At 41.9% G+C, this 27,770-nt stretch overlaps 2 protein-coding genes across 4 annotated transcripts; both read right to left on the bottom strand.

The window, feature by feature from the left end:
• Positions 1-332: 332 nt before the first annotated feature.
• On the bottom strand, positions 333-11,223 carry LOC112249217 (guanine nucleotide-binding protein G(o) subunit alpha). The gene is made up of 8 exons (XM_024419006.2): positions 10,762-11,223; positions 10,558-10,600; positions 5,928-6,069; positions 5,332-5,492; positions 4,696-4,824; positions 4,445-4,574; positions 4,197-4,350; positions 333-4,029 (listed from the first exon to the last, which is right to left on the bottom strand). Exons 1-8 carry the CDS (start codon positions 10,877-10,879, stop codon positions 3,842-3,844), a joined length of 1,065 nt encoding a protein of 354 aa, XP_024274774.2. The 5' UTR covers positions 10,880-11,223; the 3' UTR covers positions 333-3,841.
• Positions 11,224-16,875: 5,652 nt separating this feature from the next.
• tradd (tnfrsf1a-associated via death domain) lies at positions 16,876-27,637 on the bottom strand. 3 transcript variants are annotated; one of them, XM_024419012.2, is made up of 7 exons: positions 27,550-27,629; positions 20,757-20,828; positions 19,553-19,652; positions 19,085-19,235; positions 18,414-18,697; positions 18,098-18,245; positions 16,876-17,639 (listed from the first exon to the last, which is right to left on the bottom strand). In XM_024419012.2, the coding sequence occupies exons 3-7, from the start codon at positions 19,571-19,573 to the stop codon at positions 17,341-17,343; spliced, it is 903 nt and encodes a 300-aa protein (XP_024274780.1). In that variant the 5' UTR covers positions 19,574-19,652; positions 20,757-20,828; positions 27,550-27,629; the 3' UTR covers positions 16,876-17,340. The 3 variants fall into 3 exon arrangements, with proteins under 3 accessions (XP_024274780.1, XP_024274778.1, XP_024274781.1); XM_024419010.2 differs by lacking the exon at positions 20,757-20,828 and having other exon boundaries at positions 27,550-27,637; XM_024419013.2 differs by lacking the exons at positions 20,757-20,828; positions 27,550-27,629 and adding an exon at positions 20,550-20,714.
• Positions 27,638-27,770: the final 133 nt, after the last annotated feature.

Below are 27,770 nucleotides of genomic sequence, written 5' to 3' on the forward strand. Positions count from 1 at the left end.
GCCGGCTCAATCGGAAATTATCTTTAAATGTCAATGGCGCTATAACGCAGATCGGATTGAATCTTGGCCTTATGCTCTCATGAGGCATAGAAGACCTGTTTTCAGTCTGAAATATACCCCTGGACACTTCTGGTAGATCTGAGACGATTAGACATGTAGGCAGTATGGAGGAAAGTCCACCGATCCAACCATAAGAGTCAATGGAGCTATTACCATATTGCACCCATCCGATCATTTCAGATCAATGAGAATATGAGAAGAGCTTTGGGTTGATTTCAAACTAAGCACTGGGAGAAAGACAGAGGTGAAAAAGATACAATATGGCTGCGGGAATAGTTAGGAAAAGTGGCTTTAATGTAAACACAACATTCGATTGGCTCAGCACAAACATTCCACATGAGAGAGCAACCAATAAACTACGGAGAAGGAAGGGGTGCAGAACAAAAGCATTCACAGTAAAAAAAAAAGAAATCTGGTATAATCATATATATACAGTACGGTGTATAAGGTGAAAATGGAAAGGGGGATTGAGAGAAATGAGGAACGACACGTGATAGAGGGAGTATAGAGGGATAGGATGTATCTTCAGGTGCACAGGTGAATGAGTGGAGAGCAGTACTTTTCCTCTGTGAAAAGAGAGAACGTGACAGCCGGGGTTTGACTGTGGCCTGCTCAGGGTTAAGAGGTCAGATGGGTAGGGGTTAGGGTTAACCCAAACTCCCCACTGAGAGACTGCTGCTGAATTCCAACTCTACCCCAGCCCCTGCTGCTTGGGCACGCCTGTAGATCTAAAACAATTGTGTGTGTATATATATAAAGCAATTTGTCAAAAATACCACCCACTCAATCAGAAGAGAAGGTGACACAATTACCATATTGTCTAACCCATTCACCTCCATGTACTATATTTAGTACAATATCAAAATGTGCCACTGAACAAATTCTATTTGGTGTAAATGCATTACATTTAGTGATAATATAGTACAAGTGTCTAGACAGGCCACATTGACGTTTTAAGATTGTCATTTTCTATCGTACCTCCAAAATTGGGGTTTTGTGACAATAATAATCATTAAAATGACTTCAGCATATGTATTTTGAAATACATTTCAGAATGATATAGTTTAAAAGCATAAAGTATTGTTCTTTGACCCGTTTAAGCCCAAATATGCCAAATAGATGATTCAACTCGTTTGTGAACTACAGCCGTTTCTGTATCGTACTATATTTAGTCTTTGGACACATGGGGTTACTGTATTTTACACATTACACTAATCATGTCATGTGAATACATGTTCAAATGATCAGATCTTAATCATTTTTGGTATATAGATTGTCTGGACCAATATAAATATGAAAACAATATCGAAATAAATCCACTCCCTCTCTCACACACACACCCCTAGAATACATGCAGTATTTGTAAATCCAATGGAGACTGCAGAGAGAAACATTTTACAACATGTTCTCTCTTTCTCAGCTCTTAAACATGTTCAGATCATAATGTTTGCTATATAGATTATTTAGACCAATATATGAATATAAAAACAATATTTAAATACATCCACGCCCTCTCACACAGACAACCCTAGAGTACATACAGTATAAGCAAATTCAATGGAGTAATTTTATCACACGCACACATACCACAGACATACACACACACACAAACACAGGTGTGCATTGATGTCTGTGGTGTGTATACACAGGCGTGTGCTTGTGAGAGAGGGAGAGAAAGAGGGAGAATGCTGTAGTAGCAGGACTCACTCGCCATTGACTTACATTGGATTTGCTTATGCTGTATAATATATTATAGGAGTGTGTGTGGATTTCTTTAGATATTGTTTTTATATTTATATATTGGTCCAGACAATCTATATAGCAAAAATTATTAAGATGTGAACATGTTTAAGATCTGAGAAAGAGGGACAATGCTGTAAAATCACTCACTCTTCAGTCTCTATTGACTTGCATTTGATGCATGCACTCTAGGGGTGTGTGTGTGTGTGTGTGTGGATTTCCTTAGGTATTGTTTTCATATATATATATATATATTGGTCCGGACAATCTATATGTCAAAAATGTAAAAGATCTGATAATTTGAACATGTATTTATAGGACTTGATTCATGAAATGTGTAAAAACCAGTAACCCCATGTGTCCAAAGACTAAATATAGTACAATATCAAAAACTCACATTGTTGTAGACAAACTCTGTGGCCGATGTAAATAAAATCTTCAGATTTGTCCATCAATAAACTCAGAGAACATGTGTACTAAAGGATATTACACATTTCTGTTATGGACATGAAAAGGTTAAACCAATCAAATCCTTTCAAATCTACAGGAATTCCTAGAGGGGGTAGTATGGATGGATTTGGAATTCAGCATGCTTGCTCACAAGGGTTATCCTGAGCTAAGCACTGTGTGGCTTATCTAATCTACAAATTACCTCAACTTCCAAATAACTGAGCATTCACATATTGTTTTATTACATAAAGAGCACCCAGGAAGACCCTTTTGAACAAGCAGAGAGACTGGTCAGTGGTCTGTGGCTGTCCTCTCCTAAAACTACAAATCTGTAAGGACTAGTGAGTGAAAACAACACGGTGGAAACCTATCCAGTCCTTTCATCTCAGTGATAAGTGATAAGTGAGAGGAGACCAGGAGACAACCATATGATACATCACTGACCAGTGGACTTGAGTGTGCAAGTCTAAAATGATAACCTATTCCCCATATGATGTACTACTTTTGAAGAAGTAGTACACTACATGGGAGGTGACATTTGAGACGGTCCATCCGAGCAGCTCTAGACCCTCTGAGACTGAGACAGGAAGTGGTGTTCCACCGGTCTGACAGGACAGGAAATAAATATGTGGCACGGGATTCTAGGAGGTAGGAGGAAGCATGGGGGGCATGAGGTTGAAATAAAATGCATAAATAATTTGATGATAATAAAGCGTACGCGTCCCTTCAATTGCATTATATTGTAAAGATAGTGTGAAAGTGATCAATGATCTCTAATTCTATTCCCCTATCTGTCATGCTCAGAAGGTTGGCACTGATATCACACTTTCCCGACACAGATATATCATTGGCTGACAGGCATTTCATCACACTGCAGGAGACCAATGGCAGAGCCTGCCACACAAACAGAACGGCCCCCCCTTCTGGATGTTTGAAAGAGAGAGGAATAAAACAGAGCAGAAGGAGCTCATGTAGAGCAGCCCTGTGTGAGTCCAACAGAGAGGGGGGTTCTATCCAACGCTGGACAGAACCCCCACTACGAGCCCCAGCCACCAGTACCTCCCCTATTACATCATCACCTAGAGCACAACATCCCCTCTGCAAACGGAGCACCAAGGGGTACATTCATTTTGGCTCAATGTTCTGGATGTTGCCGATAGAGATGTAATGTATAGAACTGACACAAATCTCTATCACAAGGAAAAGAGGACCTTCTCCGCTCTATGCATAACATTTCTATCTAATTTGTTGCGAAACATGGCACGAAAACAGTATATACCCCTTGGACTGTCCCTTTTCTGATTCACATCTTACAGTTGTTCATACAATCAACAACAAAACATGAAAGACATTCAGTAGGAAACACATGTTGATAACAAATAAACAAAAGATGGGTGGTGGAATTCTGAAATTAAAAAAAGGAATAGAGGAACAGAACATGGCAAAGAATCCGTCGTGGTGTCTGGCGGCAGCTCTTTGGGTCCCTTTGGACGTGTAGATTTACATAATTATGCCTTTTAATATCATCAAAATTATTATTATTATTAACCACCTCACGCCCTCTAATGCAACCTCTGTGCAGGGCTAGGCCTCAGTATAAGCCACACCCCCTCAGGTTGTTGGCGATGATGATGTCAGTGACTGCATCAAACACTACCTGGATGTTTCCTGTGTCAGTGGCACAGGTCAGGTGACAGTAGATCTCCTTGTTGGGCGAACGGCTCTTACTCTCAAATTGCACCTGAATGTATGCGGTAGCATCATCATAAGTGTTAGCACCTATGGGGGGATTGGGAGGAAAGGTGGGTGAGGGCGAGAGAGAGGAGAGAGAAGAGTGGGAGAGGAAGAGAAATACAGCGCCAGAGAGTGAGAGAGGCTTACAACAATCTGTTCTGCATGTGTGTCTGTCTGAGTTTGTGTATATGCAGACTGGAGGGAAGTCTTACCTGTATATTCAGGGAAACAGATACTCAGTGGTGACTTCTTAATCTTCTCCTCGAACAGATCCTTCTTGTTGAGGAAGAGGATGATGGAGGTGTCGATGAAGAACTTGTTGTTACAGATAGAGTCGAAGAGCATGAGGGACTCGTGCATGCGATTCTGCAGAAAATACCAAATCAGACAGATGAGATGCATGTCTGAGAATATGTGTGGTGTGTTTGTGAGTAGTATGAAGTGTGTGTGAAGTACTTACAGTGGTTTCATCCTCATGCAGAACCTGATCATAGCCACTTAGCGCCACACAGAAGATAATGGCCGTCACATCCTCAAAGCAGTGAATCCACTTCTTTCTCTCTGACCTCTGACCTCCAACATCAAACAGCCTGAAGGAAACATAAGAGTTATAAACGTACCATAACATACACTACAAATATGCTACAAACAAATAAACTGGACTGGTTGTGTACTGTATGTGTAAATCTATGTGTGTGTGGTGGGTCTAACCTAAAGTGCAGGTTTTTGAAGGTGAAATGGGTCTCCACGATGCCAGTGGTCTTGACTCGAGTTCTCAGGATATCCTGCTCGGTGGGCTGGTAGTCAGCAGCACCAATACGGTCTAAACTGTCCAGGTAGCTAATGAGAGAAAGAAGGAAGGAGAGGGGGAAATGGGGGAAAAGGTACCATCTAGAATCTAAAAGGGTTCTTCGGCTGTCCTCGTAGGAAAACCCTTTGAAGAACCCTTTTTGGTTGCAGGTAAAACCCTTTTGGTTCCAAGTAGAACCCTTTCCACAGATGGCTCGACATGGAACCCAAAAGTGTTCTACCTGAAACCAAAAAGGGTTTTCCTATGGGGACAGCCGAAGAACCCTTTTGGAACCCTTTTTTCTAAGAGTGTAGACTATAGAGCTTCAAAAATACAGTGCGAAGACTAACCTTTGCACTGTAAAGACTAACCACTTCAAAGACTAACCTTTGCACTGTGTTACTGTTCAAGAACAGGTAGCTAATTCCAATTTTCAGTTTATGTATGTTATGTAAGTGGAACTTTCTCACAAATCTCTCATTGACGTCAAAGCATGAATTGTGCTTAATTTCAAGTTACATGCATTCTGATATGTTTGTCCCTTAGTGTGGACTCACTAGGCAGCGGAGTCATTGAGCTGGTACTCCCTGGCCCTGTTGAAACACTCCTGGGTCCCGGCATCGGCCCACAGACGCTTCATAGCTGTCAGCAGCTCTGCTGAGTAGGGCTCTGTGTCCTCCATACGAGTGACCACATCACACACCAGCTTAGCATCCGCCTGGACACACACATACATAAGATATTATGTACAAAGATATGTGTAAGCACACACGTACACAAGCACACATACACAAACAAAAACATATGCATAGATGCAAATAAATTCATTAAAAATCCTACAATATGATTTTCTGGATTTTTTTTCTCATTTTGTCTGTCATAGTTGAAGTGTACCTATGATGAAAATTACAAGCCTCTATCATCTTTTTAAGTGGGAGAACTTGCACAATTGGTGGCTGACTAAATACTTTTTTGCCCCACTGTATATCTGAATTCCTGAATGTGTACCACCATACCCCACTGGAATCCTCATTGAGGAGAACAGGGTCCTCATTGAGGATTCCAGTGCAGTGCACTTTGAAGTAAGGTTTTGAAAGGGCCATTGGTTGTACACTATGATGAACCCTGCCCTGTGCAGGGAGTATGTACCCACCTTTCTGTCCTTGTCTGCGTACTCGATGCCCAGAGAGTCCATAGCTCGGAGGACGGCAGCCAAACTCTGGATGGTGTTGCTGTAGACCACAGGCTTATACTGCTTCACATCATCCCCAGAAAAGCCATCCTCATGGATAATCCTGCATACACACACACACACATCAGAACACATACAAAATAACACCCACACACGTACTGTACGTAGGCTAAGTGTGCATGCATGAGCGCACACACACAAACATTCACACTTCAGTGAACCCACATTTCAGCAGACGCTTTAGTGTATGCGCATGTGTACGCGTGTGCATGTGACCAAGAACAGGGTTGTCTCTGAGCTCTGAGTATCAAGCAGTGCCTGCTCCTTAGCACACACCCAAATACACGCAGCACATCACTGGCTGCCACCCCTCTTCTCTTTTCTTCTCTCTTTCACACACAAACACTCACACCTCGGCAGCATCAGCAGCAGCCAATATAGCCACTTTAGGTTTCAGATTTGTAATGACAAAGGTGGTCTGTACATTTAAACCACTCTTAACAACATTGACGTGAAATGCTCTGACATTGAGGATCGGATTATAAATCCATTACACCAGCCTAGACTGTAATAAACTTCAGAGGAATACCATTGACTTCAAAAGGTGCACAATCCATAGGTATGAAGATCTTATTCTTACAAAGTAAGGTGGTTCACACATTATGTAACATATTTTTCAATGACATTTTCTTATATATATTTGTATTTTCACAGATGTTCAAGCTGTATAGCCTTCCTCAGTATGTGCCTTTCTTAAATGTGTGTGTACCACTTTGCCAGTCTGTACTAGTACACTATGATCAAGTTCTATTAAAATATTCTTGTTTTTGAATAATTAAGGTGTTGGTTTTAAATAATACAGATTGCTGTATACCATTATCAATGTACCTTGCTACATACAAACACACACACACACTTTTTTCTAATTTGGCACACAGAAAAATGAGTCCATGATTAACTTGGTCAAAGATAATAGTGTAACCGGTGTGAAATGGCTAGCTAGTTAGCGGGGTGTACGCTAATAGCATTTCAATCGGTGACGTCACTCGCTCTGAGACCTTGAAGTAGTTGTTCCCCTTGCTCTGCAAGGGCCACGCCTTTTGTGGAGCGATGGGTAACCATGCTTCATCGGAGGCAGTTGTTAATGTGTGCAGAGGGTCCCTGGTTCGAGCCCAGGTAGGGACGAGGAGAGGAACGGAAGCTACACTGTTACATTGGTGCCGTGACCCGGATCACTGGTTGCTGCGGAAAAGGAGGAGGTCAAAGGGGGGTGAGTGTAACCAGTGTGACATGGTTAGCGGGGTGAGCACTAATAGCATTTCAATCAGTGACGTCACTCGCTCTGAGACGTTAAAGTAGTGGTTCCCCTTGCTCTGCAAGGGCTGCGAATTTTGTGGAGCGATGGGTAACGATGCTTCGTGTGAGGCAGTTGTTGAGGGTCCCTGGTTCGGGGCGAGGAGAGGGACAGAAGCTACACTGTTACAATGGCACCGATTGGCCTGTAGGTGATGCTGTTATAAGCAGTCTCTCTTAAACCCTCAAATCCGCCACCTGTTTGACATCAACACTTGAATCTTTGCATGTAGGTGTCTTTCCGCAAGCTGAACAAATTTGCCACAAGGACCCATAAGGTCCTTTGGGATAGGTTTTCCTCCATCGTGGAAATTTGTGAAAACCTTTTAAAAAAGTACTCTTGCGTTTCCTTAGTTTGAGAAAACCTAAGGGATTGGTTAAGCGATAGCTGAGTTATCAATAAATCCACTTCACAATGACCTATCTGTTTGAAACTTTTATAGTCAGCAAAGACATTAATAAGATGAACCATGTTAACTTTGGCATTGAGATCTTTAAAAAAAGAAGGAAACTTTTAACAATTAACTTTTTTGACTATGTAATGCTAATGCTTAAAATAATCACCAAAAAAATATTCTCATGGACTAAAAGTCAAATTCACTCCAAATGTGGTTTTTGGACTCATCACAATAGTCCCTAACGAGTATGAGAAAATAACACTGATGAATTCAAAGATGGCTACCTGTAGATGCATATTAGCACATACACTAAAATGCTCAAATATGCTAAAAATACTTCAAATATCTTCTATTTATGAACCATAGGACCAAATGACACTAAATTTGAAATGTAGGCCCATAGTACTTGCTTTAACTAAGTTTGAGAAAAGATCAAAAGATGGCAGAGTTATTGACAAATCAAAAATCTGTTTTTATTTGTGTATTTAAATCACTGTTAATCCACAATGATCTTGTGTCCTTTCTGTCATCCTGAGAACCCAGTTCATTGCTGCTCGCAGCTACACTACATGGCCAAAAGTAAGTGGACATCCATTGAAATTAGTGGATTCAGCTATTTCAGCCACACCCATTGCTGACAGGTGTATAAAATCGAACACACTGCCATGCAATCTCCATAGACAAACATTGGCAATAGATTGGCCCATACTGAAGAGCTCAGTGACTTTCAACATGGCACCGTTGTAGGATGCCACCTTTCCAACAAGTCAGTTTCGTCAAATTTCCTCTGCCCTGGTCAACTGTAAGTGCTGTTATTGTGAAGTGGAAACGTCTAGGAGCAACAACGGCTCAGCCGCGAAGTGGTAGGACTCAGAACCTCACAAAATGGGACAGACCGGGTGCTGAAGCGCGTAACACGTAAAAATCATCTTTCCTTGGTTGCAACATTCACTACTGCGTTCCAAACTGCCTCTGGAAGCAACGTCAGCACAATAAATGTTTGTCATGAGCTTCATGAAATGGGTTTCCATGGCTGAGCAGCTGCGCACAAGCCTAAGATCACCATGTGCAATGCCAAGCATTGGCTGAAGTAATGTAAAGCTCACCGACATTGGACTCTGGAGCAGTGGAAATGCGTTCTCTGGAGAGATAAATCACTCTTCACCATTTGGCAGAACGCTACCTGCCCCAATTTATAGTGCCAACTGTAAAGTTTGGTGGAGGAGGAATAATGGTTTGGGGCTGTTTTTCATGGTTTGGGCTAGGCCCCTTAGTACCAGTGAAGGAAAATCTTAATGCTACAGCATACAATGACATTCTAGATAATTCTGTGGTTCCAACTTTGTGGCAATAGTTTGGGGAAGGTATTTTCCTGTTTCAGCATGACAATGCCCCAATGCACAAAGCTAGGTCCATACATAAATGGTTTGTTCAGATCAGTGTGGAAGAACTTGAATGGCCTGCACAGAGTCCTGACCTCAACCCCACCGAACACCTTTGGGATGAATTGGAATGCCGACTGCGAGCCAGGCCTAATCACCCAACCTCACTAATGCTCGTGGCTGAATGGAAGCAAGTCCCTGCAGCAATGTTCCAACACAGTGGAAAGCCTTGCCAGAAGAGTGGAGGCTGTTATAGCAGCAAAGGGGGGGGACCAACTCCATATTAATGCTGATTTTTGAATGAGGTATTTATTATTATTATTATACTCCTTTGTAAAACACGATAGGGTATCTCAAGGGTTTTATCGTGTCAATAAAATTCTAGCAAATAAACATATGGATGTAAGCACGTCCACACACATACCATTATCAATATACATACTTACAAAAGTACACAAATGCACACACTTGTGTACACACACAAGGAGACAATGCTAGCTCAGCTCCAGGATCAGTTTTCCCTTTCCCGATCCTGGCATTATGTAATATAACCAATGTAACATATGTAGTTCACAACAGAAGCCGCTCCTTAGCGATGCTTTTGGGTAACTGTCTGTACCGCTAGGGAGAACCCCCAGGATAATTAAATATGGAGAGAGTGCTAGAATGGAAGGAAACAGAGTGGAGTAGAGGGAGGAGTGTGTGTGTGTGATGGAAAAAGCAGGGTGTGTGTGGGGCAGATGAGTGTGTGCTGAGGTACAGTGAAGCCACTGAACCCAACATTTTTTAAATTGTGGATTTTTGAGAGGATGTCTGCATAGCAACAGTCATGTTTTATTATGTGCATGAAAATATTATATAATGTGCTTTTCCGGTTGGGCCCTGGATACAGAGGTCTTCTTTGAAGAAGAAATCTAGTAACAGGGTTTAGAAAAAGAACAGTGATTTAGATGAGAGAGTGGTTTAGACGAGAAAGGGAAAGGTTTAGATGAGGTTTTAGATGCCATATTTTCTGAGTAAATCCGCTTTATAGGCAAAGTACTCTCAGCGATATCAGGCACTTAAAGCCATTAAGATTAAAGCAGAGATATTTGCTAATGGAGATGTAGTGTAGTGACCACACTAATACACACATACACACACATTGGCTGCACACAAACACACACACACACACAGTCACAAACACCCATGTATTCGCCCTCCCTCTTTTTCGATAGACACATGAAAAACCTCTGGGTAAATTTCAGCACCATATCAGTGGACAGCACCCCTGCGGCCTGTTACTGACCGTGAGCACCGCCTCCGATTTACCATCTACAGGAGGTGCTCGAATCACTGGCAGAGGTACGGTCTCTGAGGAAACATGGCGGAGCTAGCGGCTCAGCCTCACTATGGGCAGGGGAGGCGCAATCTCAGGCCTCGTCAAAGACGCCTATGTCAGAAAAAAACAGCACTTACTTCATCTGTTTGACGATGGTGCTTTTGCCCGATTCTCCTCCCCCTAAAGGGAATAGAGAGCAGAGTGAGAATCGGTTGTCTTTAGGGTGACATGACATCAGGACCACGGAGAGCGCTTGCCGCCCCGGCCCGGCTCTCTGCAATCTACATCAACATCAACCGAACTGTGCATAACGGGCAGCCCTGTTATAAACGGTGTCTTACCAAGCAGTAGCAGTTTCACCTCCTTTGCGGCAGTGACTCCATCATCCTTCAGATTTTTCTCGATGGCTTTGCTCCTGTCCAGAGCAGCGCGCTCCTCAGCGCTGAGTGTACATCCCATGTCTAGAGCCGAATGAACAATCCCTTCTCCTCTATTCCGCCCTGTCCCTCGCCGACTCAATCTGTATGTTTGTCTCTCTCTCTCGCTCGTTCAGTCTGCTACAGCATGAGGCCCGGATTGAGGGCAAATGAAGCCGGGTCCGAACAGGGTTTTTTCTCCGTGCCTCTATGGATTGCGCTCCGTCCCTCTTGGAGCGGGGGGTGAGGTCGTTGTATTCGAGCCTCGGGGCTGAGGGGTCTCTATAGGGCGGCTCTGATGACAGCGAGCGCGAGCGATCTCATCGTTCAATCTCTTCACAATAACCGACAGAGAGAGGAGGGGAAGGGAAGGCAGTGTGCGCGAGACTCACCTAGCGCAGACAATCTCGTTGACGTCAGAGCCAAGGCAAGCGCTAATCGTCCGATGCGACCACATTCAAAGGGGGATTTTATAGACACATTTTGCTTTCGTGGAATAATTTTGCTGAATATACAATGTATAATATGCCTTTTTATTATACAAGGGGCGTGGTCTTGCACGATACTGGAAGTGGGCCATTCTTGTCTTCCGTGTCCTTATAAATAGACTGTGTATAATCCACTAGGAGTGGGTAAACATTAGGCTATAACGTTAGCCTTTTTATATTTGACATTTTAGTCATTCAGCAGACACTCTTATCCAGAGCGATTTACAGGAGCAATTAGAGTTAAGGGCCTAGCTCATGTAATGTCAACAGCAACAATAGGCTACACAAGGTAGTACAACACAATATCATTACATTTCAATTGTATTAATTATTAATCTAGCAATTGCATTTATCCTGTGTGTGTGTGTGTGTGTTATGTTGCTTGCATGTATGTATTATGAGTGTGTGTGCATGTGTTTATGTCTGTAGTGCAGAATGTGTAAAAGTGAATGTGTGTGTATCTGTGTGTGTCTCTGTGTCTGTTTCTCTCTGTACATGTGTGTGTAACTCTATGTGTGTATGTGTGTGCACATTAAAAGCTTCTAATCCACATGCGGAAAAAGTGGAGTGGTAAGGTGTGAGGGTTTTTACAATGGACTATACTGACACCAAACACCTGAATTACCATTTAAACCTACAGCCTTACAAGTCAATTCTGCAAAAACCTTCACCAGGTCAATCCTATAGCCTTCATAAACTACGCCCCAAGCTCTTACCATAATACAACAGGACATACAGTGAGCTCCAGAAGACAGTGACACATGTTTTGTTGTTTTGGCTCTGTACAGTACTCCAGCACTTTGGAATTATACAATGACTATGAGGTTAAGGTGCAGACTGTCAGCTTTAATTTGAGGGTATTCTCATCCATATCGGGTGAACGGTTCAGGTGAGAAATAATCCCATATTCCTAGCACGCAATGATTACATTAAGTTTGTGACTCTAGAAAACTTGTTGGATGCATTTGCTGTTTGTTTTGGTTGTGTTTCAGATTATTTTGTGCCCAATAGAAATGAATGGTAAATAATGTATTGTGTCATTTTGGAGTCACTTTTATTGTAAATAAGAATAGAATATGTTTCTAAACATTTCTACATTAATGTGGATGCTACCATGATTACGGATTGTCCTGAATAAATCGTAAATAATGACTGAGAAAGTTAGATGAACAAATGTCATACCCCCCCAAAAAGCTAACCTCCCCTGTTATTGAAATGCTGAGAGGTTGGCATGTTTTGGGGGTATGATATTTGTGCCTCTGTAACTTTCTCAGTCAGCATTATTCACAATTTATTACACACTAAATGTGTATGCAAACACATACACACATAGTTGCACACACACTCATAGAGACACAGACACAGTGACATACACAGATGAACTTTTACAAATACTGCACTGCAGACATAAACACACACACACACACACACACACACACACACACACACACACACACACACACACACACACACACACACACACACACACACACACACACACACACACACACACACACACACACACACACACACACACACACACACACACACACACACACACACACACACAACACGCTCACCAATGCATACATGTAAGCAACATAAGATACACAAATGCATCCAACAAGTTTGTGGTCACAAGCTTGATGTAATCATTGTGTGCTAGGAATATGGGACCTATACAAAACTTTTGACTACTTTAATATACATAAGTGAATTTGCCTTGGTGACTACAGTATGTACAAAAAGTGCTGCAATTTCTAAACGGCTAACCTGATATGATCCTCAAATTACAATTTTTTCCAATTGCTAACACACTAAAATGACATGCACAGCACAATTATTTAAACTGACACACAGAGAGCAAAACCTCTTCTCAAGTCTCCAAAAGTCGAAACACATTTTCTGCTTTCCACACATTTTGCAATTCAAAATGGCACCTTTTAAATGCACTGCACACGGTTCTCTGCATAAGACACAACAATCTGACATAAAGTCACATGTTTGCCATTTCAAAACACTGCCATTCAAAATGACACTGCATGAGCTAATTGGCCAATACATGTGCCACCTGGCCAAACACCTCAATGGTTAATTGTTACCACTTCAATCAGGAAGTAAGCACTATGAAAAGACCACAGGTGAGCACCTTTTGTTTTACAATAACAATGGAAGCCGTTGCAGAGAGAGGAAGAGGAAGAGGAAGAGGAAGAGGGAGGGTGAGAATGAGAGGGGGAGGAAGAGTGAGAGGTATGGGTAGAGCTGGTAGAGGAGTTAATGGCCAAAGAAGACAACTTTCAAATGAAATCAGAGCAACCTTAGTTGATCATGTCATCAACCATGGGCTGACAATGTGAGAGGCTGGACAGAGAGTGCAGCCCAACTTGAGTCGTTTTACTGTCGCCTGTCTCATCTGGACATTTAGACTGGAGTACAGGTATGTAACCAACATTTCTTTCACAATATGTAGTACACCCCATGTCATAGTGTATCAGTTGGGTGACACCTGTTTACTTCATGAATGGCTGATGTCATACACTAACTGCACAAATTTCCTGTAGAATTTACTCTACTGTGGGGGAAATATATTTAGGCTGCATTGTCCAAGCCCTATATTTTAGTTTTTTTGTTTTTCTAAAGGACTGAGAGACGCAACCATGGTAGAGGAAGGGGCCAAATGTTCACCGGGGTACAGGAAGCTGCCATTGTAAACTTGGTTTTGTAAAATAATGAAATCAGATTACAAGAAATTCAAAGCCACATCATCCAAGACAACACCATATTCAACAACATTCAACGAGTCAGTCTGTCCACATTGGCTCGCATTCTCAAGTGAAACCAAATCAGAATGAAACAACTTTATAAGGTGCCGTTTGAGAGAAACTCTCAAAGAAACAAAGAGGTCAGACGAGCATATGTGGATGTAAGTACAATATTGACTGCAGTACACTACACACAACATTGTTTCCCAGTGTACTGGATAACACCATATTGACTGCTTTTGTTATTTGTTTTCAGGGAGTACTGGAAATGGATGCTCATGCAATCCCACATGAGTTCATCTTCATCATAGATGAGGCTGGGTTCAACCTAGCAAAGAGCAGAAGAAGGGGCAGAGGGAACACCCCCCTATCCACATCGATGGAACAGTAGTGGAGAGGGTAGTAAGTTTTAAGTTCCTCTGCGTACACATCACAGACAAACTGAATTGGTCCACCCACACAGACAGCATCGTGAAGAAGGCGCAGCAGCGCCTCTTCAACCTCAGGAGGCTGAAGAAATTCGGCTTGTCACCAAAAGCACTCACAAACTTCTACAGATGCACAATCGAGAGCATCCTGTCGGGCTCACCGCCTGGGGCAACTGCTCCACCCACAACCGTAAGGCAGAGGGTAGTGAGGTCTGCACAACGCATCACCGGGGCAAAACCTGCCCTCCAGGACACCTCCACCGATGTCACAGGAAGGCCATAAAGATCATCAAGGACAACAACCACAACCTGTTCAATCATCCAGAAGGCGAGGTCAGTACAGGTGCATCAAAGCTGGGACCGAGAGACTGAAAAACAGCTTCTATCTCAAGGCCATCAGACTGTTAAACAGCCACCACTAACATTGAGTGGCTGCTGCCAACACACTGACTCAACTCCAGCCACTTTAATAATGGGAATTGATGGGAAATGATGTAAAATATATCACTAGCCACTTTAAACAATGCTACCTAATATAATGTTTACATACCCTACATTATTCATCTCATATGTATACGTATAAACTGTACTCTCTATCATCTACTGCATCCTTATGTAATACATGTATCACTAGCCACTTTAACTATGCCACTTTGTTTACATACTCATCTCATATGTATATACTGCACTCAATACCATCTACTGTATCTTGCCTATGCCGCTCTGTACCATCACTCATTCATATATCTTTATGTACATATTCTTTATCCCCTTACACTTGTGTCTATAAGGTAGTAGTTTTGGAATTGTTAGCTAGATTACTTGTTGGTTATTACTGCATTGTCGGAACTAGAAGCACAAGCATTTCGCTACACTCGCACTAACATCTGCTAACCATCTGTATGTGACAAATAAAATTTGATTTGATTTGATCTCCAATACGCATGGTGTCCTCCACCATCATGCCAACCTTGGACCATACAACACAGCCCATATTCTCACATTTCTGGACAGACTCCACAACATTCTCATACCACCAGAGCGTATGAATGATGCAGATCATCAAAGAACCCTGTATGTTGTAGTATGGGACAACATGAGCTTTCATCGTGCAGCCCCAGTCCAAAACTGGTTTGCTGACCACCCACCATTTCTCGTGCAATACCACCCACCATTTCTCGTGCAATACCTCCCACCATACTCACCATTTCTGAACCCCATAGAAGAGCATTTTCGGCATGGCGGTGGAAGGTATACGACCGGCAGCCCTTTGTGCGCAGGCCTCTTTGTGCAGGCTATGGAAGAGGCATGTGATGAGATTGATGTGGGTGCGATTCAGGGATGGATAAGGCACTTCTTCCCTCGACGTCTTATTGTTTTTTTGTGAGCATATTTTTGCTCAGTCCAATGTAAATATATCTGCTGTGCATATGTTGCACTGACTTGTTTGGTGAAAAAAAATTAAAAAATAAACTGTTTCAACAGCATGTGTTGTGTATCTGCAAATATTTCTGTGCATCTGAAGATTTTCTACAATTTGAACTATTTTAGTATTATGGCAAAGCATACTAAAGATGAGAGTGCCCAACAGTGTGTAGTTGGTTAGACAAAAATCTGGTCATATGAATGAAGTGTGTGCCATTTCGTGCAAACGTTTGATTTTGATAATGCTATATGTAGTTTTGGTTGCAGTACTTCATTTTGCAGGATATATGAGGTATTTTGTAGTTTGGGTGTGTGGTTTTGTGAATTGTGTTAAGTATTTTGATAAAACCAGCCTTGTTTGCAAAATTGTGTTTTAGCAATTGGGAAAAACTGTAAAGCTGACAGTTTGCGCCTTAACCTCATAGGTTTAACCTACATCCAAAGTGCTGGAGAACAGAGCCAAAACAACACTAAATGTGTCACAGTGTGTGTGTGGGCTCGTATTACTATCCTTGTGGCTACCGAAAATCCCCAAAAGTCCCCACAAGGATAGCAAAACAGTCAAATTCTCCCTTGTGGGAATATCTCCCAGGTTCCCATGAGAACAAAGGCTCTTTTAAACGTAGGGGTTAGGTTTAAGGTTACAATTAGGATTAGAATTTAGGTTTAGGGTTTAGGGAAAATAGGATTTTGAATGGAAATACATTTTAGGTCTCCACAAGGATCGTAAAACATTTACAATGTGTGTGTGTACATGGATTAGACACTGCCCATTTCCCAAAGTTGACATCTTTTTTTACCTGGGTGGTATTTCCATAGACTGTAGGGTATTTCAGAAAGCAGGATCAAAGGGTTTCCTAAAGATTCTACGTAATCCATAGTTAAAAGTTTTATCAGGATATTGGATTGTGGAAGTGAAATGAAAGCAATGGGCAATTCGTTTTTATAAATCCAACACTTTATTTGGAATTCGAAACAAATATTCCACAATCCGATTGCAAATTGTTCAATATCAATCTAGGTTATTGGTAGAATGATCAAATGCATCAATGGTCCAGTCTGTGGTGGAGAAAGGGGGTTGGGTTTAAAGCAGAAGAAGAAAAGGCCCGCAGTGATTTTAGTTTGCTCTCCAACCAGAGACAACAATGACTTGACATAGCAATTATGAGAACTATTGGTTTTGTAACACAAGACATTTTTACTCAAATAAAAAAAACATACAATCAAGCTCACAGACACGAAGCTCACACAGAACTGACACATGGTAGCACCTAGGTAAGTTAGTGCACACACGTTTGCGCTCACACAAACAATGCCACCCACACGTTACCACTCTTTCACACAGACACAGATGCACACACACAGACCAACACACACCCTCAGACAGTGTGACAGACAGTGTCAATCCCGGGGCTGGATGTCCAAAATGTTCTCAGCCAGGCTAGTGAGTTTGCTGTCTTCCAGTGCTCTGACCAGCCGGCCCAGTCGTGCCGCCCTCCCCTCCGCTTGGATGAAGCGGCTCAGCAGCTGATAGGCCTGCTCGTACAGCCCCTCCCTCTCATACTCATAGGCCAGGTTGTCTATGGCCGGCCCCTTCAGCGCACGGCAGTTCTTGCCCAAGGCCCGCCCCACTTTCCTCCAGTCCCGCCCAACGCCGTTGGAGAACCGCTGCAGGTCCCCCGCCGCCAGCATGCGGTCCTCTGATAGGTCAGGAGACAGAGTGGGAGGGGGTGTTAGAGACATGTATCCAGAGTCTATATATGTTTCTGCATGTAAGACGTGGTGTAACTAAGTAAAATACAACAGCAACTTTCCAGCTACTGGCCCTCCTCTCTTACCTCTAGGCTACCCTGCCGTCCCGGGTTTAGTAGATGACCCATAATGAGTGTCCTCTATACCAGAGATTGGGCAAGCTATAATGGTCCTCTTCCTCAAAGGACCACTTAGATTAAAACCAGCACTTGAGCCGACTAAAAGTGTCATCAAACTATTTGAGGCACAGGTCAATAACCTTCCATAGACCAGTGCTGGTCTACTGACCGAGAGGTGAGAAACACTGTTCTATGCCAGTGTATGAATGTAGAGGACCCAGGGGACAGCTCCCTGCTGAACTCCCACTGATGATAAGAAGCAGCCATGGAAGCCAGAGCCAACTCACCAAACACCCTCTTCTGGAACAGGAAACAGTTGCTGGGCACGGGGGGCTCTTCCTGTGTGAGGGTGGGTGGCTGGGGAATGTGACCCAAGGCCTGGCTCTGCAGCTGCTGGTCCAGCTCAGCAATCTCATCATCCCGTAGGCGCTCCGGCTGTCAGGAAGTGACACCAACATTTAGAACACCCCATAGTGAGTCATTAGGCACAGCAGAGCACCTGTCAGGTATAGATTGGTGAAGTATTGCTTGTGATCTGTTTATCATATATTACCAGTAACAAGATCACTATATATGGATTATAACCGGTATATAGTATATTACCTGTGACTGGTGGATGTGTTGCAGACAGAGCTCCAGGTCGTCCAGACAAAAGTCCAAAGTGTGCGTCCCGGCTTTGAGCTGGGTTTCCAAGGCAAGCTCCTGTTGTGGGATGTGGAGGAGGCGGCAGGTGTGCTGGGAGAGGGACTGTTGTACGGCACCGGAGCCATAGCTCTGCAGGAACCTGCGGCACGCCGCCACATCCACAAACTTCACCTCCACACCCAGCAGAGGATCTGCATCGTGCAGCTTTAGGATCTCGTACCCCTCCAGCCCCCCAGCTGAGTCTGGGACACAGGCCAGGTAAGGTCAAAGGTTAGAGGTAACCATAGCGAATCACTGGCACAATTGTAATATTTTTCACTGCGACCATAAAATAAATATAACCTGACTGTGTATCCCTCCACTACTCTGGTCCAGGCAGAGCTCTGAGCTTAACCGTGTTATGACTTCCTAAAAGATCTCCCAGCATTTATCTGACAGCAGTTTTCATAAGCTTTTAACTATATTCATCCCCTCAGTAGATAAGCAGGTCACACTGCAACACCATCCCTTTTTCACTCCCCATGACCACCAAGCTAAGCCTTTCTTTCTATCAATAATACATCTGCCTCACCCAATGCTCAGCATGCTCCCTACGCTAGCTGGAGACCGGATGGCCTGATGTGGCTCACCTGTGAGTGTCAGCTTGAGGACTTTGAAGACGCTGAACTTGCCCTGCTGGTCTTTGTAGAGAGAGAGCAGGTTCACTGCGGGACAGGAGCGCAGGAAGAGAACCGCACATCCTGTCCACGGGCCAACCTCCACACTCAGTGCCACCATTTTCTAAAATATCATATGGTACAACATCCCATACAAGATTAAAGTTCATAATGTCTCTGCTCAGTATACTACTACTCAGACATTATGCTGAATTTTGTACAGCACAGGAGCTTGTACTTACAGCTACATTCTTACATACACAGTACACACACACTCCCCACTTGACATTATCACACGCATGCGCACTAACAGAAACAGACATGCATGTTGTCCTATAAATAGTTAATGGGAACTGTCTCTATCCCTGCCTCGTTCCCCTTTTCCCTCTCATACATATCACACCTCCTCTCTCCTGCCTCTCTCAACTAAACATAGAGTACCTTTTCATCCATTATGTCCATTGTTTGAGCATTCCCGTCATCTGACCTCAGAAGCCTCAGTCACAAGCTTCTTCTGTGTTCCCTTCAAGCGTCTTCCTTCCTGCAGAGATAGAACAGATATATTACTCAGGTAATCAACAGACTGAGTTCAAAGGCCAAGACACATCAATCAAATCCATTCTGGTATTAAAAAGAGTCAGGACCAAGATGCAGTCACAATACAATTGGAACCCCTCGCTTTATATTATCTCACTCCACGATTCTTACGTATCTTACCCTATCTTATCCCTTATATGTCATTACATTAATTTACTATTTAATGTCCCTTTACTACCCTGGGGCGTTTCTAGGATTTAAAGAATTTGGGGGCATAGCCCAAAGCCAGTAGGGAGGTCCAGGGGCATTATCCCCCAGGAAAAATCAGAGGAATTTCAACAGTTAAATGGACTAATTTGGTGCACTTTGAGATTAATATTGAGAGAATATATATTTTTCAGGTAACGTGCACCTTCCCACCTGCCACAGGGTCTCTCTTCTCTGGAACACATACATCTACACTGTATTGCCAAAAACCACTTAAGACAAAACTGACTAAAGTCCCACAGTACCTAAACACCCTTTCTATCTCTCACACACACACACACACACACACACACACACACACACACACACACACACACACACACACACACACACACACACACACACACACACACACACACACACACACACACACACACACACACACACACACACACACACACACACACACACACACACACACCAGTAATTAGAAAGCTTTAAGTGATAGTCTACTGTGTGCTCACCCCTCCTCTAGCGCTCTCCATCACTTTCTATGTGTCATCTGTTGCTGTCTCTTAGTATTCTATGTTGCTGTCTTTTGTCTACCCTCCTCTCTCATCCTGTCCTGGTTGTAAAAAGTTTTAAAGTAAACAATTATTTTAATAGTAATTTCACAGGACTTTTTTCACCTTACCTGCAAATTCTTTGTAAGCCATGTTTTATTTGTTCACTGTCTGTATTTCTGGTGTCTCTCTGCACCATATACTTTTCTGTTGCTCTCTCTGTGTCTCGTTTGGTGTGTTTCTTAAGTTTTGCAATCCAAAACGGTCAAGGGGATACTGGGGTAGCTTAACTTGTTTTGGGTCTGTGACCAGGTCACCTAAATCATGCTCTTCCCTACCATTTGCCACTGGCTGCTTCTGTTCTAATTGCTCCACTGGCCTGCTGTTCTCATCTGTCCTCCTCTTCCTATCTGAAAGGTAGAAAGGTGCAGCATGTCATTAGTTCGTTTTGAAGGGCGACTGCACTTCCTGATTTGGCCTTGTTTTAGATTTGGTTCAATAAGAAATGCTAGCGGGCATGACTGAATTCAAATGTGAGTTGCTTTTAGGGTGTGGTTTGATGTGGGTGTATCGTGTGTATGTTCGCAGGTGGAAAGAATTAGCAAACTTATATTGCCAATTAGCTTCAGCCGACTGGTGTGTGACCTGACTTTGGATAGCCTATCTCCGGGGCTAGTTATGGACAGTAAATGAATTACACAATGTAAATGAGAGAATATTTTCATGCCTAAAATCTAAAACAAGACCTTTTAGTTTTCTCATGGAATGCTTTTAACATTTGTATTTCTACAATTCATAGTTGGTTTGAGCTTTTTAAGTCATTGAAATTTGGAGCTATTGGAATTTTAACATATTGTCCCATGTACATTGTGTAATTTACAGAGCCCCATAGGGATATCCAAAATCAAACTGAATTTACCACAGGCATTATGATTGGGTCGCATGCAGCTGCTGTCACGGTCGTTTGAAGCATACTCGGACCAACGTGCAGCGTGATCTGGGTTCCACATCTTTATTTAGTGAAACACACAAAACAATAAAGCAAGAACGAAACAAACAACGAAACGTAACTAAGAGGTGTAACATACACGAACTCAAAACAATATCCCATAAAACACAGGTGGAAAAAATGCTACTTAAATATGATCCCCAATTAGAGACAACCATAGCCAGCAGCCTCTAATTGGGAATCATACCAAACACCAACATAGAAAAACTAAACTAGAACCCCACATAGAAAATAATAACTAGAAAACCCCCAGTCATGCCCTGACCTACTCTACCATAGAAAATAAGGGCTCTCTATGGTCAGGACGTGACAGCTGCACTCCGAATTTATTTTTACTTGTGTCCTGCCAACTGTGGGCTGGATTGAAACAAACCCAACCTTCATTTACGTTGTGACGCAGTCACATTTCAGTCTGGCTAAGGCCCCGGAAGCCCAGACTTAATCACGCCACTGGTACTACCCCAACCCACTCACTCACACACAGTCCACCCTCTCTTAACGCCTGACCTCAACCTAACCCCTATCTCTGGTTAGACTTCTTTCAATGTGACTTGGTTCTGGTTTAGGGTCAAGTAAATGCTTGATGTGCTAGACCTGGGAGAGAGAGAAATAAAGGGAAAAGAGTATCTGAGCTGGATTATGCCCATATCCTCATATTATACTATTAATTTCTTATTTTATTGAACCTTTATTTAACTGGGTAAGTCATTAAAGAAACACATTCTTATTTACAATGACAGCATACCCCGGCCAAGCCCTAACCCGGACGATGCTGGGCCAATTGTGTGCCACCCTATGGGACTCCCAATCACAGCCGGTTGTGATACAGCCTGGAATCGAACCAGGGTCTGTAGTGACGCCTCTAGCACTGAGATGCAGTGCCTTAGACCTCTGTGCCACTCGGGAGCCCAAAAGAATAAATATAAAAAATTTGACCTGCAGGTGATTTTATTTGGCCCAAGTTTTCTGAGCAAAGAAAAATATTTATATATTTTTTTTAAATTGCAGCCTATTGGGGAAGATAAAAGTATATAAAATCACCAGGAAATCATCTCAAATTGATTTTCATTTAGGAAGTCTGTTCCCAAGTATTCTCACGCATCAATAGAGGCACATACAGTGCCTTCAGAAAGTATTTCACATTTTGTTTCGTTACAGCCTGAATTCAAAAATGATTTAAAAAATGGTTTCTTACCCATCTACACACAATACCCCATAATGACAAGGTGAAAACATATTTTAAGACATTTTAGTATATTTATTGAAAATGAAATACAGAAATATCATATTTACATAAGTATTCACACCCTTGGGTCAATACATTAGAATCACCTTTGGCAGCAATTACAGCTGTGAGTCTTTCTGGGTAAGTCTCTAAGAGTTATTATTTTTGTTATTCTTCAAGGTCTGTCAAGTTGGTTGTTGATCATTGCTAGACAGGCATTTTCAAGTCTTGCCATTTATTTTCAAGACGATTTAAGTCAAAACTGTAACTAGGCCACTCAGGAACATTCAATGTCGTCTTGGTAAGCAACTCCAGTGTATATTTGGCCTTGTGTGCTGAAAGGTACATTCATCTCCCAGTATCTGTTGGAAAGCAGACTGAACCAGGTTTCCTCTAGGATTTTGCCTTTGCTTAGCTCCATTCTGTTTCTTTTTATCCTAAAAAACTCCCTAGTCCTTGCCGGTGACAACTATACCCATAATATGATGCAGCCACCACCATGCTTGAAAATATGAAGAGTGGTATGCATGTTTTGGAATATTTTTTATTCTGTACAGGCTTCCTTCTTTTCACTCTGCCATTTAGGCTTATATTGTGGAGTAACTATAATGTTCTTGATCCATCCTCAGTTTTCTCCTATCACAGCCATTAAACTCTTTAATGGCTGTGATAGGAGAAACTCTTTGAAAGTCACCATTGTGGCCTCATGGTGAAATCCCTGAATGGTTTCCTTCTTCTACGGCAACTGAGTTAGGAAGGACGCCTGTATCTTTGTTGTGACTGGGTGTATTGATACACAATCAAAAGTGTAATTAATAACTTCACCTTGTTCAAAGGGATATTCAATGTCTGTGTTTTTCTTTTTACCTATCTATCAACCAATAGGTGCCCTTCTTTGCGAGGCATTGGAAAACCTCCCGCCTTTGTGGTTGAATTAGTGTTTGAAATTCTGAGAGACCTTACAGATAATTGTACAGTGCCTTCGGAAAGTTTTCAGACCCATTGACTTTTTCCAAATTGTTCTGTTACAACCTTATTCTAAAAAATTATTGTCCCGAAGCCACTCCTGCGTTGTCTTGGCTGTGTGCTTAGGGTCATTGTCCTGTTGGAAGGTAAAACCTTCGCCCCCAGTCTGAGGTCCTGAGCTCTCTGGAGCAGGTTTTCATCAAGGATCTCTCTATACTTTGCTCCATTCATGTTTGCCTCAATCTTGACTAGTCTCCCAGTCCCTGCCGCTGAAAAACATTCCCACAGCATTCTGCCACAACCATGCTTCACCGTAGGGATAGTGCCAGGTTTCTTCCAGACGTGACGCTTGTCATTCAGGCAAAATAGTTCAATCTTGGTTTCATCAAACCAGAGAATCTTCTTTCTCATGGTCTGAGAGTCTTTAGGTGCCTCTTGGCAAACTCCAAGCGGGCTGTCATGTGCTTTTAACTGAGGAATGGCTTCTGTCTGGCCACTCTACCATAAGGGCCTGATTGGTGGAGTGCTCCAGAGGTGGTTGTTCTTCTGGAAGGTTCTCCCATCTCCATAGAGGAACTCTGGAGCTCTGTCAGAGTGACAATTGGGTTCTTGGTCACCTCCCAGACCAAGGCCCTTCTCCCCCGATTGCTCAGTTTAAGAACTTGTCACGTCCTGACCATAGACCTTATTTTGTATGGTGGAGTAGGTCAGGGCGAGACTGGGGGTTTAGTCTAGTTTATTATTTCTATGTGGGGTTCTAGTTTTGTTTTTCGATGTTGGTGATTTTGTATGATTCCCAATTAGAGGCAGCTGGTATCGTTGTCTCTAATTGCGAATCATATTTAAGTAACATTTTTTCCACCTGTGTTTTGTGGGATATTGTTTATGTGTAGTTGCATGTTAGCACTCCATTGTCGTCACGTTTCGTTTAGTCTTTATTGTTTGTTGTGTGGTTCACTTATTTCTAATAAAAGATGTGGAAGCCAGATTCTTACTGTCAATTTGCAGTGTACAATTGATTTATAACTACGTTCCGGCCCCCCGACTATCCGCTTAAGGAAAAATCGGTCCACGGCTGAATGTAATTGTGGACCCCTGGCCTACATGTAATCATTAGCCATCATTACATTCATAGACCGGTAGTGTCATACATTACTAAAACTGAAAGTGTGCTGGATTAATTCACCAGATGTAGCCTAGAATATCATAGAGTGTATGAGGATTATGTCATCATCAAGAGTTTATTAATGCAACATTTAACATCCACCACTGCAGCATCAAAGACTAAAATCATCCTGCCAAGTGCAAACCAAAGGATTCCTGGACATTGGTTCAATTCAGCGAATGCAATTCTTTTGATTAGGATGAAAACGAGAGTCTACAAGGTACAGACTGCCAAACAAGTCGAATTGGTCGGTTTCATTTTTTGTAGTGAATACTTATATGGTAGTCTATAGAGAGCAATAGTAATGATTCAAGGGGCAAAGTTTACGAGAAAATTGAGTTTTTTTTATAGATAAATGCAGAAAATAAGGCCTGTGGTAAACACAGGTTTAGAAGATTTTATACGTTTCATTCTATGAGATAATCTCACTTTTTGTGAATTTTGAATCATGTACATTATAAACAAATACATTCATAAAGGTCATGTTAACTGACAAATAAATCAAATCAAATTTTATTGGTCACATACATACACATGGTTAGCAGATGTTAATGCGAGTGTAGCAAAATGCTTGTGCTTGTAGTTCCAACGGTGCAGTAATATCTAACAAGTAATCTAACAATTCCCAACAACTACCTAATACATACAAATCTAAAGGGGTGAATGAGAATATGTACATATAAGTATATAGAACAAAATATATAAGATCTCTTAAGCCTGTGTTACCTCAGACCTTATTTTTGTTGTTTATTATTACAAACTGGTGAGCTCTATGATGGGTTAGACTAATGAAAAACAGGGGCGCTGTTTTGAAGATACAAATATTTTGGAATATTTTATAACGCATTTATTTGTTTTTGCCACTTTAACTCTATTACAGACACCTTAATGCATAGTTTTGAATCATATTATGTGAGCTAAGCATACAAATAAAAAATTAAAATATATAAAAACATTTTCCTTAAAGTATAATTTTATGTGTCTAATATGTCACTGTCCCCACTGCTACAAAATACTTAAATACATGTAATGTTGTCCTTGAAAGATTTAAATGAAATACTGAAGAATTCTATTCATAACTATGGAACTACTGCTTTTCTGAAGAGTGCCAATATGGCTTCAAAGTCTTTCATTGACCAATAGATAGCATCAGCAATCCAGGGTTTATATAAATCATTGGTTTAGACTACTGAGCCTACAAGACAGGTAGCACTGTGTGGTATGCAGTTCTGTGAAAATGCGAGTCCCGTGAGTCACATGTACAAGATGACAGGAATTTCACTACATTCTCTCCTGCTATGAGGCAAGAATATGACACAGCAGACTGGTCTCATAGACTAGACGTAACATAGTAAATGTAAATCTGGGTCACTCAAATCAATATGATATGTTACATTTGGTATAGTGAAAGAGATGGAGACCCGCACACTGTCGAAAAAATGAATAAATGCAAAACGGAGACTTGAATGCAAAATAAAGACGTTTATTGGAACATCATGGTTCCCAAATAAATTAAATGTAGATTTACATTGAGAATGGCCAAAGGCCGAAACTTTTGTGTTTTGTTTTCCCTTTTCATTTATGCACTTTCTTGCACTATGAATAACCTCAACCAGAAAAAAACTAAAGGAGGGTGGTTGGTCAGGAATATAATGTGAATGTGTTCGAATCTCATCACGGACAACTTTAGCATTTTAGCTAATTAGTAACTTCCTCTAACCTTAACACTTTTAGCGAACCCTTCCCCTAACATAACTCTTCCCTAACCCTTTAACCTAACTTTCAACCTTAACCCCTAGAGCTAGCTAATGTTAAAAATGTAATTTATTGTGTAACATATATGTTTTGGAAATTCAGAACATATTGTATGAATCACAATTTGTAACATATTGTAATGACCCTGGGTTAATAAGCGCGGATATCGACTCTGCCGCTTGAGCATGCTTTTGTGGCACAGTCAATAGCGCGCTGGATTTCGGACTCGAAGGACGAGGGTTCGAGACCTGCGCCCTGCCTGTTTCATTACATTGGTGTCAGAAGTGGTCGGACCTTGCATCCACGACAGTGCGTGTGCTTGGCCGGTGAGAGTTCCTGTAAGACGTAGAGTCGCAAGCTAGTGCAAGGATGCGCTCTTTGAAAGGAGGGAATAGTGTAACGACCCTGGGTTTATAAGCGGGGATATCGACTCTGCCGCTTAAGCATGCTTTTGTGGCACAGTCAATAGCGAGCTGGACTTCGGGTTAGAAGGTCGAGGGTTCGAGACCTGCGCCCTGCCTGTTTCATTACAATATGGTACAAATTGCAATTTGTAATATGTCATATTAATAGTAATTTGTAACATATCATACGAAATGGATGATGGACATCCACAAATTAATACTTCCCATACGAAATGTAACAGTCTTGCGTTTACGTACAGAATAATACGGAATGCTCTGAGACCACGTTGGACACAGTGCGGTTCAGACTTTTAGGAAATTAGAAAAGTAGACCTCCTTTATAGTAAATTAAGCTGCACCAAACACCGCCTATTGACCTTCAATAATAAAAAAAACTATTGGTGAAGTTTTAATCATACATTGAAGTTGTTACAAAACAGTAGCCTAATCAACGATAGAAAGGAATCATTGTAACTTGAATACATTTTCTTTCATGATTGACGTACTGTTATGCATTTGTTTACTGTCATTTGTGGCATTAACTGTTGTATAGACTATAATTTCGTTTTGGGTTTAAAGTAAAATCATAATTGTATTGTTAACTTACCTTCAAAGAAAAAAATGTCGTAAGGACGGCAACACGACCTAACCACAGGAAAACAAAGATACAGTAATAATTTCCCGACAGGCAATTGGTTACAGGGAAACCCGAGGCACCGTGATTGGTGAGAAAGAACATGCCGCTTCCCTATTGGTTAGAATCACGTATCTTTACAGGAAGGAAGTATTTGACTGTTTTTGTTGCTTGATTGGAAGGAAATATTTGTC

Source organism: Oncorhynchus tshawytscha, unplaced genomic scaffold (assembly GCF_018296145.1).
Source record: "Oncorhynchus tshawytscha isolate Ot180627B unplaced genomic scaffold, Otsh_v2.0 Un_scaffold_4_pilon_pilon, whole genome shotgun sequence".
Taxonomy (NCBI): domain Eukaryota; kingdom Metazoa; phylum Chordata; class Actinopteri; order Salmoniformes; family Salmonidae; genus Oncorhynchus; species Oncorhynchus tshawytscha.

Excerpts from the sequence above, each read along its gene's own strand:
- tradd (XM_024419010.2), bottom strand. The coding sequence starts at position 19,573 with ATGGACATAATGGATGAAAAG. Across the intron at positions 18,698-19,084 it reads CCTCAAGCTGACACTCACAG|ACTCAGCTGGGGGGCTGGAG; the intron begins GTGAGCCACATC and ends CCTGTGTCCCAG. Across the intron at positions 17,640-18,097 it reads GTTCCAGAAGAGGGTGTTTG|AGGACCGCATGCTGGCGGCG; the intron begins GTGAGTTGGCTC and ends CTGACCTATCAG.
- LOC112249217 (XM_024419006.2), bottom strand. The coding sequence starts at position 10,879 with ATGGGATGTACACTCAGCGCTGAGGAGCGCGCTGCTCTGGACAGGAGC. Across the intron at positions 4,825-5,331 it reads CTCAATGACTCCGCTGCCTA|CTACCTGGACAGTTTAGACC; the intron begins GTGAGTCCACAC and ends TTCTCTCATTAG. Across the intron at positions 4,351-4,444 it reads TGCATGAGGATGAAACCACT|AATCGCATGCACGAGTCCCT; the intron begins GTAAGTACTTCA and ends TATTTTCTGCAG.